General features: G+C 52.7%; 1 protein-coding gene and 1 pseudogene across 5 annotated transcripts in view; one reads left to right on the forward strand and one right to left on the reverse strand.

Annotated features, from left to right (window-relative positions):
* LOC129472611 (uncharacterized) overlaps positions 1-6,666 on the forward strand; it is a 55,922-nt pseudogene extending 49,256 nt beyond the window's left edge.
* The window catches only part of KAZN (kazrin, periplakin interacting protein), a 1,209,168-nt gene that overhangs the window by 17,293 nt on the left and 1,177,960 nt on the right, over positions 1-13,915 (reverse strand). For all 5 annotated transcript variants that reach the window (XM_055262432.2, XM_055262431.2, XM_063631811.1 and 2 more), the window contains 2 exons: positions 6,609-6,814; positions 6,052-6,170 (listed from right to left, as the gene is read on the reverse strand). In XM_055262432.2, coding sequence (XP_055118407.1) covers positions 6,052-6,170; positions 6,609-6,814 — 325 coding nt within the window. The remainder of the gene's footprint in view (positions 1-6,051; positions 6,171-6,608; positions 6,815-13,915) is intronic.

Below are 13,915 nucleotides of genomic sequence, written 5' to 3' on the forward strand. Positions count from 1 at the left end.
CGCCCCTCCACCTAAGCCCTCCTCATTTCCCTGGGGGCCTCCACAGCATCCCCGAGACCCACAAAGCCTGGGCTTGGCCCACCTGATTGGCGCATCCCTCCCCAGTGCTCTGCGGTCTGTTTTCCTGTTTCAGGGATGTTGGGTGTCCACTCAGGTGTGCGAGGCAGGTCCTAATCGTGCGCGAAGAAGGCAAAGCTGCCGTCTCCAACTTTGCCTAGAGCCACACAGTGGCCCATCTTGGAGTCAGAATTAAAGTCGATGTTTGACTGATTAAAAACTCTCTCTCTTACCACTGCACTGCCGGGTCTCATATTTCCTTGTGCCCCACATAGAAATGACCCCTGTACCACGTATACAGCAGGTGCACAAGTGCTTGAATTTTCAAGCCGGTGAAAGTGTGACTGCGCCTGGCTGTCATTCCGCTGCTCGCCACACAGTGGCAGCCTTGCAGAAGGAATGAGGCTCACCGCATCCCACCTGCAAGGGATTTTGCAAAATGCCCCAGGTCTGACAGGTGGGAGAGTGCTGGTCTAAGTGGGAGGTGCAGGGGGCCATGAAGCCATCAGTATGTGAAAGGGAAAGTGGTGGGCTTGCAAAGCCACTCCACCCTGCTCCTGGGGCAGCAACCAGAGACAGCTGGTCATGCCACCCTCCTGCTGAGGGTCCTGGGTGGGTCCTCTCTGTCCTTCCTGCCTTCATGCCTGGATATGCATTCAGCATCCTGTGACCACCCTGCTGGGGTACATGCTGCCATACAATGGGCTCCTCTTCCCTCCTAACCCCCTCGCCTCTTTCTCCAGGAACTCCTGTCTCTGTATTACCCATCTCCAGGGCTCTGGAAGGCACCCTTGAGGGAGGGCTCCCAAATTCTCCACTCTTTTCTGAGCATCTAAACTCTGAGCTCTTTTTTGAGCTCCTCTTTCCTCTCTCAGCCTCTAGCTGCCCTCTTAACGCTGCCTGGCTATCACAGACGTGTCACACTTAATGGCTCAGTTGTTCCCCTTCACTGTCACTGTCACCATCACCCAGGGGCCCTTCTCTGTCACCCAGCTCTCAAGCTGATAGCCCATCCTTGTCTATCCGGTCACTCTGGTCAGTGCATCCTCTGTCCACTTCTCTCCTTTCCCAGCTCTAAGCTGCAGGCATCTCTGGTGTGGATTTCTGCCACTGTCCCCGGCTGCTCCCCGTTTCCTGCCTTTGCTTCCCTTCTATTCCACATCCCCCAGGACCACCAGGGGGTCCTTTTAAAATGTCAGTCTGATCATGTACTCCCCTGCTTAACCCTCTGTGGCTTCTCTTTGCAGGAGTAAAATCACAAGTCCTTTGAGTGGTCCGCAAGGGTCACCCGCACTGGCCCTGGCTGACTTTCCCTCCCACAACACACATGGGCCTTGGGCTCCTGGGGGCCATTTCCTGGAGGCACTGAGCTCTTCACCCCGGATTCCCCTCCCCGGCCGGCTCCTTGCAGCCCAGGGCTCACCCCTCCTCATCCCTTGGGCGTCAAATCTCCCTTTTCTCAGAATTTGCTGTGTCTAAAGTTGCCCCCAAGTCTGCTCACTGTCCCTTGTGCTCTCCTTCAAAGCTCTAATCACATATTGAATCTTAGCAATTAACTGGTTTGTCCACTAGTTTATTTTCTTTCTTCCCCACCTTAGCAGATAAGCTCTGTCAGGAAAGAAACTGTGTTCACTGCCAAACAGCACAGTGCTACGTGCACAGTAGACACTGATTGAACGCTTGCTGGAAGAATGGCTACGAGACGGATGGGCTTGCAGCTTGGCTTCACTCTCCTTTCCTCTGCCCATCAGCCTCCCAGAACCACTTGGGTCCACCAGGCCCCCCTTGTCTCCAGGCCTGCCCTCTACCCCACCTTCTTCCCCTGGTGAACTCCTATGGACTCTGCAGAGATGTCTGGTCTCCTGGAAGCCTTCCAAGATGTCATGCTGGGTCAGGAGCCCTTCTCTGTGCCCAAAGCCCCTGGAAGTCCCCATCTCTGGACTAGTCACATTGTGGTTCATGGTTACGCATCTGGCCAGCTGCCTCACTGGATGGTCAGCTTCTGGGGGGCAGGACGGGGTGTGGCTTATCTGTGAATGTCCAGGGCCCCTTCAGGCTCAGCGTTCACACTCACCAGTGTTTGTCTTATAGTCGAATGTGTGGATGACAGAGCAGGGCTGGGTGAGCGGGTCATTTGCCCCAGTCCCCCTGGAGGCTGCCCAGCTGGAGCTCCTGAACTGGAAACTTCTGGCCCAAGACAACCTCCCTTCTAGGATGAAAAGGTCCTGGGGCAGTCCCCCTCCCAGTCCCTCAAGGGCCGGCCTCAGCCTTGTTACAGAAGGACCCTTCTCTCAGGCAGGAGTTGGAGCCCACAGCCCTCTGAGTCAGATGCCACTGGGCCGGATTTGTCACTGATGGAGACTAGAATGGCCTCCTCTCCTCTCCGAAGCAAGAGTTTGGTCAGCAAATCAATGGTGCAACAAGAGTTGGGGTGGAGAGCTGGGGAGGGGGCACCCCACTTAACCTACTCGAGAGGGGCCCATCCATAATCAGCAATCTCCATCTGTGTGCCCACAATTAATGTGCTTCTGCCCTTCAGAAATGTTCTCCTTTCATTAACGGTGTCCCCATGGGGCCTCAGCTTGGCGATACGTTCCCAGCTGTTGGTTTGAGCTATTTATTGTAAGAGCCCAAGTTGAATAAGACAGCATGATTTTAAAAGGAATTCAGACATTTTATAAAATTTGTCACTGCCCTGTCCCTGAACTGGAGCCAGATTAGACTCTGAAATCTGAGGACAGGCACAAAATTTAGATATTGTCTGGGTCATGGCACAGCAAGGAAAACGGGAGGCTGTTCTGGTTCTATTACTTTTTAGCTCTGGGACCTTGAACCTCTGGGTCTCCGTTTTCTCCTCTGCAAAATGGGGAGAATCATGCTTGCCGCATGGAGTTGTAGGCACTAAAAGAGAGGAGAATGCAAAACCCCTAACACAGGGTCTGGGACACACCTAGTGTTCCATAAATAATAGTAGTAGAAGCTGTCATTGTTCTTGTTTTTAACACAAAGGCAGCATGGGATACTGGAAAGGCAGCTGACTTTGAAGTCAGGTTTTTTGTAGTGTGACTTTATGCTCATGATTTCTCTGCATCTAATTTTCTCTGACTTCATTTTGAGACGGAGTTTCGCTCTTGTCACCCAGGCTGGAGTGCAATGACGCAGTCTCAGCTCACTGCAACCTCTGCCTCCGGGGTTCAAGCAATTCTCCTACCTCAGCCTCCTGAGTAGCTGGGATTATAGGCACCCACCACCATGCCTGCTAATTTTTGTATTTTTAGTAGAGATGGGGTTTCACCATGTTGGTTAGGCTGGTCTCGAACTCCTGATGTCAGGTGATCCACCTGCCTTGGCCTCCCAAAGTGCTGGGATTACAGGTGTGAGCCATCGTACCCAGCCTTCTCCATCTTTAAAATGGGAGTAAGCATGTCTATCCTGCACTGATGTTGTGAGGGTAAATAAAATGATATCCATAAGGTGATGATGGGTTGGTAAGGGGTTGGTGGGTTTTGTCATTGGTATTTTGTAGATAAGGTGACCAGTCCCAGAGAGGACACCATCATGCCCATGGTCACACAAGATGTCATGGCTGAAAATGTTCTCAAAGATGAACTCATTTAGAGTTCTTACCCCCGAGTCCATGGAGCCCTGAAAGTGGGTGGGCCAGAGAGTCCCACCCACCAACCCAATGCAGTGAAAAGTTATGAAGTTTTGTGTATTTTTTCTACAGAAAGTGTCAAAAGCTCTTATTAGATTCTTAAAGTGGTCATGATCCTAAAAGTTTAAAAACCACTGTCCTAATTTAACTCCCTTCACTTCTCAGGTGGGAAACAGTCCCAGAGAGGGCAAGGTCATGTGGCAAACTGGAGACAGGCCAGATTCCCACTGGGAGTAGAAAACTCTGCCTCCTCCAGGAAGCCCTGGGGGTGTCTAAGGGTGGGGCTCCATGATCCCTGGGACCACAGACTCCTGGTTCCTGGAAGTTAACATGGTGCCACTGTTAGGGATTAAATGTTTCCCTCTGCTGCATCCCCCACCCAATTCATATACTGAAATCCTAACCTTCAATGTGATGGTATTTGGGGCTGGGGCCTTTGGGAGCTGATTAGATGAGGTCATAGGGGTGCCCTTCGTGATGGGATTATTGTCCCTACAGGAAGAGACCAGAGACATCACTCTCTCTGCCTCCCTCTTCCTTCTTCCCCATGTGAGGACACAGCAAGAAGGTTGCCTTCTGCAAGCCAGGAAGAGAGCCCTCCCCAGGTCCCAACCATGCTGCCATCCCGATCTTGGACTTCCAGCCTCCAGAACTGTGAGATGTAAGTTGTTGTTGTCTAAGCAACCCAGGTGGTGGCATTTTGTTATGGCAGCCCAAGCAGACTAAGACAGCCCCATTTAGGGGCTGTGTTGTGCAACACACAAGTGCAGGCCATGCTGGGGGACGAGGCTGCTGGGGGCAGGGGCTGGGCGGGCCGCACCCCCAGGAGGCAGAGGACGGTGGGGATGTCCTCCCCCCGTGCATTCCTTCTCTTCAAAATCAAAGTGGCTTTTAGTGTTTTTGTTTTTCTGCGCTTGCCCCCATTACAAAAGTAATCTATGAAAAGAAAAGAAGAAAAGCTTGTCCCCATTTAGGGGGAACCCAGGCAGTAGCTCAGACTTCTCAAGTTTTCAAAAGGTGAAGCAGTCATCCCCACCCTGTTCAATGAACACAGGCAGTGTTTATGGACCCTGCTGGGTGTGGGGTGAGGGGGCAGGAGGGATTTCCAACTTGGGTGACCAAAGATGGTGAGGGGTTTCGGGGATGGCTTTAGGGGATTCCGGGATGGAGCTGGTTAGGAGGTGGTTGTGGGTGTAAGGTGCTTTTGGGACCCTCAGGAAGGAAAGCCCAGCAGTGGTTGCCCTCACGGCCCCCTTCCCCATCCCTCAGCCCAGCCCTGTCTCAGACAAGCCAGTGTCCTGATGGTGCCAATGAGGCCTGGCACCTTCTTGCTTTGAGTTGCCCCCTAAGTTTCTGATCCAGTCTCACCTCAGTACTTCCTGCCACCCTAGAGTCATGCCAATGGCCCGTCTCCTGCACACATATGGATTTGGTTTTCCTGCTTCCAAACCAGCCGATTTTCCACCCTAAACCCTGCTTCTAAAAAAATCCCCTAAGCTGCTTCTGCAAATTACAGCACACACCACCAGGTTTGATTAATTAACTACACACAAATGATGGAGAAACCAGTGAAGGACATAATTATGCAAAACAGAAGTGTCAGATTTACAAAGCGAGTTCTTCCCCTCTCCACATTCTCAGAACGGGGTGGGGTGGGGTGGGGGTGGGGGTTCTTTCCCTTTATCCTGTAGCTGCCCCTGCTCAACAAATTTTGCTCACAGAAAGTCGGGAGAGAGGTAGGCAAGCGGGAGGCAGGCAAGCGGGAGGCAGAGCAGGAGTGGTATGAGAGGTGGGGGTGGGTGGCCTGCGGGGGTACACCTGATGGGAAGGCCTGCGGCCATCCCAGGTATGCTCGCTAAGAGAAGTCCCCTCCGCCCGGCCGGCTCCTCTCTGGAAGAGGTTTCACCAAGCCCGCTCATGCCTACTTGATCTCTGCCTGCCTCCGCTCTGCCTTGCACTGTCTTTCCTCACCCTGGAATGGTAAGAGTCAGGAGCAGACACCATTGCGGCCCAGTGTGCAGAGCCGCTCGGGCTGGTCTCGGGAGGCAGAGGAGTGCTGGGGGGCTTGTGAGGTTCCCGCATTTGTTGGGGGTGTACTAGGGCCTTTGGGGCCTCTCGTCTTCCTCATGTGTCTTTCTACGGAGGGGGCTGGCCCAGAGCAGGGCTGGGGTGTGCCCAAGCCCCCTCATCAGGGGCATCCCCGGACCATCTTAGTCACACCCTGATGTCCCCCACCACCTGGCTCAGCCCACAGTACCCCGCTCACCCCACCTGTGTGACCAAAGGCCTCAGGATGACTTTTCTCTCTCCTCCCCCAGGGCCCCTCGTGGTGGGCTCACCTGCGGCCTGCCTCGGCGTCACGGTAGTCCTCGATGGCCAGGCGCAGCTTGCGCCGGTGCAGGGAGCTGCACACCCCCAGGCCCAGCTGCAGGTCCTCGTCACTCAGGCTCAGCAGCACCTGCCCCCGGGAGGGAGTGTCATATGGGGGCTGGGACAGCTGCCGGCTGGGTTCCTGCCCTAGAGGGGGTCTGTTGACATGGGGCTCCTTCCCCATCTCCTGCCCACCTTTCATACAGTGGGGTCAGGGCACATGGAAACCTCTGCAACTCTGACGTGGGGTGGAATCCCTGTTCAGGCAGAAGGAGCCCTTTCCCTTCAGCAGGTAAAGGAAACTTGGGTCCATTGTCAGGATGAGGCAGCTGAGGCTCAGAAGGGCTCTCTGCCTTGCCAGGGAGGCACAATGAGCAGGTACATCAGAGGCTGATTGCATTGGCTAGCTCCTAGATTGCACCTTCTCCTGACTCCAGGGTAGGAGTGGGGGGCAGGCCCGCTTCTGGGTGCGTAAAGCTCACGGAGGGCATGGGTGGCATCCCATAGGGGGCCCGGAGTTGCCTACCTTCCCGCTCTTCACGTTCTCCGTGCAGGCCTTGACGTACATGGGCATGGCCATCACCACCTCCAGCCAGGCCTGGACGGTGCCCGCCTTCCAGTGGGACATAGGGGTGGTCCTCACCAGCTCCACCTGCTGCAGCCGGTCCATCTGCTCCTCGCCTTCCGACAAGCTGAGGCTCTGCCGCGTGGGGCTGCACTGGCTGTCCGAGTCTGCAATACACAAGTGCAGGCCACGCTGGGGGATGAGGCTGCCGGGGGCAAGGGCTGGGCAGGCCGCACCCCCGGGAGGCAGAGGATGGTGGGGACATACTCCCCCCATGCATTTCTTCTCTTCAAAATCAAAGTGCCTTTTTGTGTTTTTGTTTTTCTGCCCTTGCCCCCTTTACAAAAAGTAATCTATGAAAAGAAAAGAAGAAAAGCTTATCCCAAAAAAAAATAAAACAGAAAATGAGGATCACCCCACGTGACTGTGAAAGGAAAATAAATCTTGGGACCCCAAACTCATTAAGCCAAAGGGAATAGTCAAGCTGGGAACTGGGTCACGCAAACCTGCCTCCCCATTTTGATTCCTAAATAAGATGAACAGTTACACACCTCTCTCATATTTTGCCCACAAGGAAATTCCTGGTGAGCTTCGAGAGATTTACCCTAAAGCATTTCTGTTAAAATTCACCATGGCAATGTTAATGGATAGCTTATCTTTACACAGTATTCACCCCTCTGCTCACCTGGCACAAATGCATATCTGATTGTTCCCCTGCCCCATTTATCTTTATCGTATGTAAAAATGTCAATTTCCTGCATGTTCCCCATCTGTCTATGTTACCTTATGTAAAAATGCAGATTCACTGGGCCAGACAAAGGCATGAATGATTATTTTCCCCCACCCCCCTCTTACATGAAACTGTATACTTCTCAATATCCTTTCCCCTTTAAATTTGGAGCTCCCAAAATCATCTTCGGAGAAAGGCACAGACCTGTCTTCCAGGCACGCGTTTTTAACTTTGACAAATACACCTCTAAAATGACTGAGACCTGTCTCATCATTCTTCTCGATCGACACCACCTAGAGATAGCAGCTGTTAAATACTCTTTGGGATACAGAAAAGCCACACTTACAAACACACACAGACCCGCTTGCTTACGGAGTGTGTGCATTTGAGGTGTGTGCATTTGTGATATGCCTGTTCACTTTCACTGTGGAGGAGACTCTTCATCTCCATAGAGACCTACGGTACCTTTTGACTACACGGGATTCATCAGAAAGAGGTTTCGTAATTTATTTTACCTCCTACTGATGGGCATGGCGGTTGTTTCCAATTTTTCACTATTGTAAACAACACAGCGGCAGTCGTCTTTGGGCAACTGGGTGATTTATTTTCGTAGGATAAATGGAAACCAGCTCCATTCCTTAATACACTGAAAGCTGTTTCTGGAATGGCCCTCACAGACCAAAAAAAAAAAGTTCATCCACCAACATTTTCTAACCCCACTCTTCTATATATGGTTGGTTGCATCAATGCCTGGTAAATATGAAAAGTTCAGGTTACAGAGACTCAATTGAGAGGGGAAAAGAATCTCTCTAAAACAGGGTTCAATAAAAACCTAAACAGGCCGGGCGTGGTAGCTCACGCCTGTAATCCCAGCACTTTGGGAGGACGAGGTGGGCAGAATGCTTGAGCTTTAGGAGTTTGAGATCAGCCTGGGCAACATGGTGAAACCCCATCTCTACCAAAAATACAAAAAAATTAGCCGGGCTTGGTGGTGTGTGCCTGGGGTCCCAGCTGCTCAGGAGGCTGAGGTAGGAGGATCTTTTCAGCCAGGGAGGCGGAGGTTGCAGTGAGCCAAGATCACACCACTGCACTCCAGCCTGGGTGACGGACTGAGACCCCATCTCAAAACAAAACAAAACAAAACAAAACAAAACAAAACAAAAACCGCACACACCCAAACAAGACAAACTCAATACCATGAGAAACAACAAGTATTTAAATATACCTCTGACTGGCTGGGCACAGTGGCTCATGCCTGTAATCCCAGCGCTTCGGGAGGCCCAGGCGGGTGGATCACCTGAGGTTGGGAGTTCAAGACCAGCCTGACCAACATGGAGAAACCCTATCTCTACTAAAAATACAAAATTAGCCTGGGTGGTGGCGCATGCCTGTAATCCCAGCTACTCGGGAGGCTGAGGCAGGAGAATCGCTTGAACCCGGGAGGTGGAGGTTGCGGTGAGCTGAGATCGCGCCATTGCACTCCAGCCTGGGCAATAAGAGTGAAATTCCGTCTCAAAAAAAAACAAACAAAAAAAAAAACAAAAAAAGAAAGCTCTGATTAGAAATGACCCTGCTGAAATTCAATATTATAAATCATTACAAGGATGTTAAAAAAAATACTTATCCATCCATAGAGACAGGACACAAAATTAAAACAATAGGTAATAATCTACACGAATGTTCATAGTTACTGCCTTTGTGTGCTGAAGAGAATATGGTTTTTTTTTCTTATTGTATGTCTCTGTATTTTCAAAGTTCCCCAGTAAACATGTATAGTTTTATAATAAAAACTTTGGAAAAATTAAAAACTAGGAAGCAATATGTATGGTTATTGATGAGAGTTTGAAGGAATGACACTCCATTCATATGTTGGAATATGTGCAATGAATAAAAACTCCTGTCACGGGAAAACGTCCACTACCTATTGCCAAATGAAAAAGGAAAACACGGCTGGGCGTGGTGGCTCACACCTGTAATCCCAGCACTTTGGGAGGCAGGTGGATCACGAGGTCAGGAGATCGAGACCATCCTGGCTAACACGGTGAAACCCCATCTCTACTAAAATTACAAAAAATTATCCGGGCGTGGGCGTGGTGGCACATGCCTGTAGTCCCAGCTACTCGAGAGGCTGAGGCAGGAGAATCGCTTGAACCTGGCAGGCAGAGGTGGCAGTGAGTCGAGATCATGCCACTGCCCTCCAGTCTGGACGACAGAGCAAGACTCCATCGCAAAAAAACAACAACAACAAAACACAGCAGGCACAGTGTAACCCTGACTGTGGTTTAAAAATTATATGTAGATGTAAAGTGTATAATTATTATATACACATGTATGTGTATACAATATACTAGGTGGAGAAAATCTAGTATATAAAAATATGTAAAGTACTAGATGGATCAACATGAAAAGTCTGTCTCTGGAAAGCAGTGATAGGTAATTGTGCGGGTGTGTGCGTGAATGTGCACGTGTGAGTGTGTGAGAGTATTTGTGACTGTGCATACTTTTCTGTCTCCCAAGTTTTCTGCATTGACTATATTATGTTTGATATGGAGAAAAAAGCCTAGAAATCTCACTTTTTCAAGTTACAAACCGCCTCCCCACAACGCCTTCCCTCTCTCCATCTTAAACTCCTTGAGGGACTCTTTGAAAGGGGCTGCATCCACTTGGTGACCACACACTCATCCATCATCCCCATCTCCACCAAAACCCGTCTCCCAAACACCTCGTGCCTCAGTTTCCTCCTCTGTAAAGCTAACCCGGTACTGTTCTCCGCTGCCTGCCTCCTCTGTGGGCTGCTGTGAGGACCCGGCAGTGGTGAGTGTGACGGGGCTGTCCGTGCTGGGACAAGTACGGGTTGAGAGGTCACTGCCAACATTATCATGTTTCCCTTCTCAGTGGTCCCAAGCCCTTTGTTTTTCCCAAGGAAATGGCAGAGGTTGCAGAGAGCTCTGTGCAGGTCACCCATCTGAGTAGCCTCCTGTTACCATGGTGCCCGGGAATGCGGAAACAGCAGCAGCTGCCTCTGCAGCCCTGCCAGGGCCCCAGGTTCCTGCCAGGTGACAGGGCTGTCAGGCCGGGGTGCAGGCGGGCGCCCGGTGCTGGTGCCCGGCTCCCACGGACGGGCATGGCTTGGAGGGAAGTCTTTTGGATCAGGCACAGGACTACAAGTTCTATAGGGATTGGAACAGGCACTGAAACACGGCATCCTTCCTGGATGGGAGAGAGCTGAGAGCCCGTGGGAGGCCTCCAGCCTGGCTGGCTTCACTCTGTTTTATTCCGCTAGCTGAGTCTCACCTCTCTGTTATGTGCTTCTGGGAAGAGGAGAGGTGATATGTGGCCACATCTGGTTACCCAAAGTTTCAAGACACGGCCCCTGTTGTCCATTTGGACCAGGCTTTGGAGTTGAACAGACCTCAGCTTCAGGCAGATTCCTTGAAGCTTCTGTTTCTCCATATATAAAATGGGAATAATGAGAATATCTGCCTCGTAGCTTGAAATGAACGTTATAAACTCCGAATGCGAAGCTATGGAAGTGTGAAAGTTGCAGATACCAGGATGAAATCACTTTTGTCAGAACCAGAAGAATTAGAGCTGGGAAAGCATGAAGGAGGGGAACTCGTGCTTGCATGTCTGAGATAAGGACCGTCTCAAGGACTTTCTAAAATAGCCCCCAAGAAATTCCTTCTTCAGGACTGCAGCAATTCAGATAAGATGTTCTCCAGAGAACACTGCCCAGTAACGACGTCTCCACCAATGAACTGACGCCAACTCTAGCTTTGAGCCTCTGCAGCCAATGACGTCTGTTTCCAAGCAGCTTACATGAACTTTTTTTTTTTTTTTGCCAATAAAAGCTTCCCTTTGCTGTACCCTCTCCAGATGCACCTATGACTTGCCACAGCTATGCTTCCAGAGTCTAATCCATTTTTCTTACTCCCAAATACATTCATCATATAGGAGGTATTTTTTTCTGATGTGTCTTTTTTCAGGCTGACAGTAGGCACTTAGTCAAGGCTGGCTATTGTTGGCAATAAGAGGTCCCTCTCCTGGGGCTTGGGCACTGTTTGGCCACACCTAGAGTTCAGCTGCAGCTGCCTCCTTCCCACTACATTCCTGGCTACAGCTTCGGTGCCTTCAGAGGGAAAAAGTCCTCCTGGTTGTCCAGCCTGGCAGGGCAGAAATTCACTGTCCCTGCTGGACTCCCGCCTGGTCAAGGTGGGAGGGGTGGGGCTCTCAGTGAGGTGAGGGTGGATCTGTCCGTTCTGTGCCCAGGTGGGTGGGTGGGGGGTTTCTGCAGCCCTTGGCTACATCTCCCCAAGAAAGGGAACTAAAGGAGCATGGGAAGGAGAGGAATGAGATGGGAGCAAAAGTTGGCACCTGCTCCTGAGTCCCCCAGAAAAGGGGAAGGTTCAAAGAAGAGGGTTTGGGGAGAGAAAGGGTGTCCAGATGCAACAAGGATGCGAAGGTAAATTGAAAGGAGGAGAGGGAGAGAGGGAGTCGAGGTCAGAGTGGGGACAACAGACAGGTGGACAAACAGAAAAGGCAAACGTCTGCGCCCCGTCTGGGAAGTGGGGAGCGCCTCTGCCCGGCCGCCCCGTCTGGGAAGTGAGGAGCGCCTCTGCCCGGCCACCCCGTCTGGGAAGTGAGGAGCGCCTCTGCCCGGCCACCCATCGTCTGGGAAGTGAGGAGCGCCTCTGCCCGGCCGCCCCGTCTGGAAGCGAGGAGCGCCTCTGCCAGACCACCCACCGTCTGGGAAGTGAGGAGCACCTCTGCCAGACCACCCACCGTCTGGGAAGTGAGGAGCGCCTCTGCCAGACCACCCACCGTCTGGGAAGTGAGGAGCGCCTCTGCCCGGCCACCCCGTCTGGGAAGTGAGGAGCGCCTCTGCCCGGCCACCCACCGTCTGGGAAGTGAGGAGCGCCTCTGCCCGGCCACCCACCGTCTGGGAAGTGAGGAGCGCCTCTGCCCGACCACCAACCGTCTGGGAAGTGAGGAGCGGCTCTGCCCGACCACCCACCGTCTGGGAAGTGAGGAGTGCCTCTGCCAGGCCACCCATCGTTTGGGAAGTGAGGAGCGCCTCTGCCCGGCCACCCACCGTCTGGGAAGTGAGGAACGCCTCTGCCCGGCCACCCCGTCTGGGAAGTGAGGAGCGCCTCTGCCCGGCCACCCACCGTCTGGGAAGTGAGGAGCGCCTCTGCCCGGCCACCCACCGTATGGGAAGTGAGGAGCGCCTCTGTCCGACCACCCATCGTCTGGGAAGTGAGGAGCGCCTCTGCCCGGCCACCCCGTCTGGGAAGTGAGGAGTGCCTCTGCCCGGCCACCCATCGTCTGGGAAGTGAGGAGCGCCTCTGCCCGGCCACCCACCGTCTGGGAAGTGAGGAGCGCCTCTGCCAGACCACCCACCGTCTGGGAAGTGAGGAGCACCTCTGCCAGACCACCCACCGTCTGGGAAGTGAGGAGCGCCTCTGCCCGGCCGCCCCGTCTGGGAAGTGAGGAGCGCCTCTGCCAGGCCACCCATCGTCTGGGAAGTGAGGAGCGCCTCTGCCTGGCCACCTATCGTCTGGGAGGTGAGGAGCACCTCTGCCCGGCCGCCCCATCTGGGAGAAAGTGAGGAGCGCCTCTGCCCGGCCACCCTGTCTGGGAAGAAGTGAGGAGCGCCTCTGCCCGGCCACCCATTGTCTGGGAAGTGAGGAGCGCCTCTGCCCGGCCGCCCCGTCTGGGAAGTGAGGAGCGTCTCTCCTGGCCGCCCCGTCTGGGAAGTGAGGAGCGCCTCTGCCCGGCCACCCATCGTCTGGGAAGTGAGGAGCGCCTCTGCCCGGCCACCTATCGTCTGGGAAGAAGTGAGGAGCGTCTCTGCCTGGCCGCCCCGTCTGGGAAGTGAGGAGCGCCTCTGCCCGGCTGCCCCGTGCCTGGGAAGAAGTGAGGAGCGCCTCTACCCAGCTGCTCCGTCTGGGAGGTCTACCACAGAGGCCAGAAGCAATGTGGGGGCTGGACGTGGTGGCTCACGCCTGTGGTCCCGGCACTCTGGGGGGCGAGGCGGGTTGATCACTTCGGGCTAGGAGTTCGAGACCAGTCTGGCCAACTTGGCGAAACATGAAAAATACAACAGACAAACCAACCAACCAACCAACTCAGTGACAACAAAACAGGTCTACCCTGGAGTCATACTCTAATTTTTTCTATTTTCTTCCCTTTCTGATCCTTTATCCCACTTTCTTTTTCTTCCTCTTCCTTCTCCCTCTTCTTTGTCAAATAGAGGATTGAGTTATTATCACTGATCCATATAAAGTCCCTCTCTCATTTATTTTAACTCCCACCCCCCCATTTCTATTCCCCGACTTCCCATGTGCAACCTTCCTAATATGTTTGATACGCATCTTTTTGTTTGTATGTATTTTTAGAAAATGTTTATTGTTTTTGTGTGCAAAAAAAATTAATAATAAAAAAAAGGCAAACATCTGGTGTGCAATGTGAGCATGTGCCTGTGTGTCTTTGTGAGTGTGTGTGGGTTGAGTTATTTTCTGTAGTGAGCAGGCCTCAG

The sequence above is a fragment of the Symphalangus syndactylus genome, chromosome 22, assembly GCF_028878055.3.
Source record: "Symphalangus syndactylus isolate Jambi chromosome 22, NHGRI_mSymSyn1-v2.1_pri, whole genome shotgun sequence".
Classification (NCBI taxonomy): domain Eukaryota; kingdom Metazoa; phylum Chordata; class Mammalia; order Primates; family Hylobatidae; genus Symphalangus; species Symphalangus syndactylus.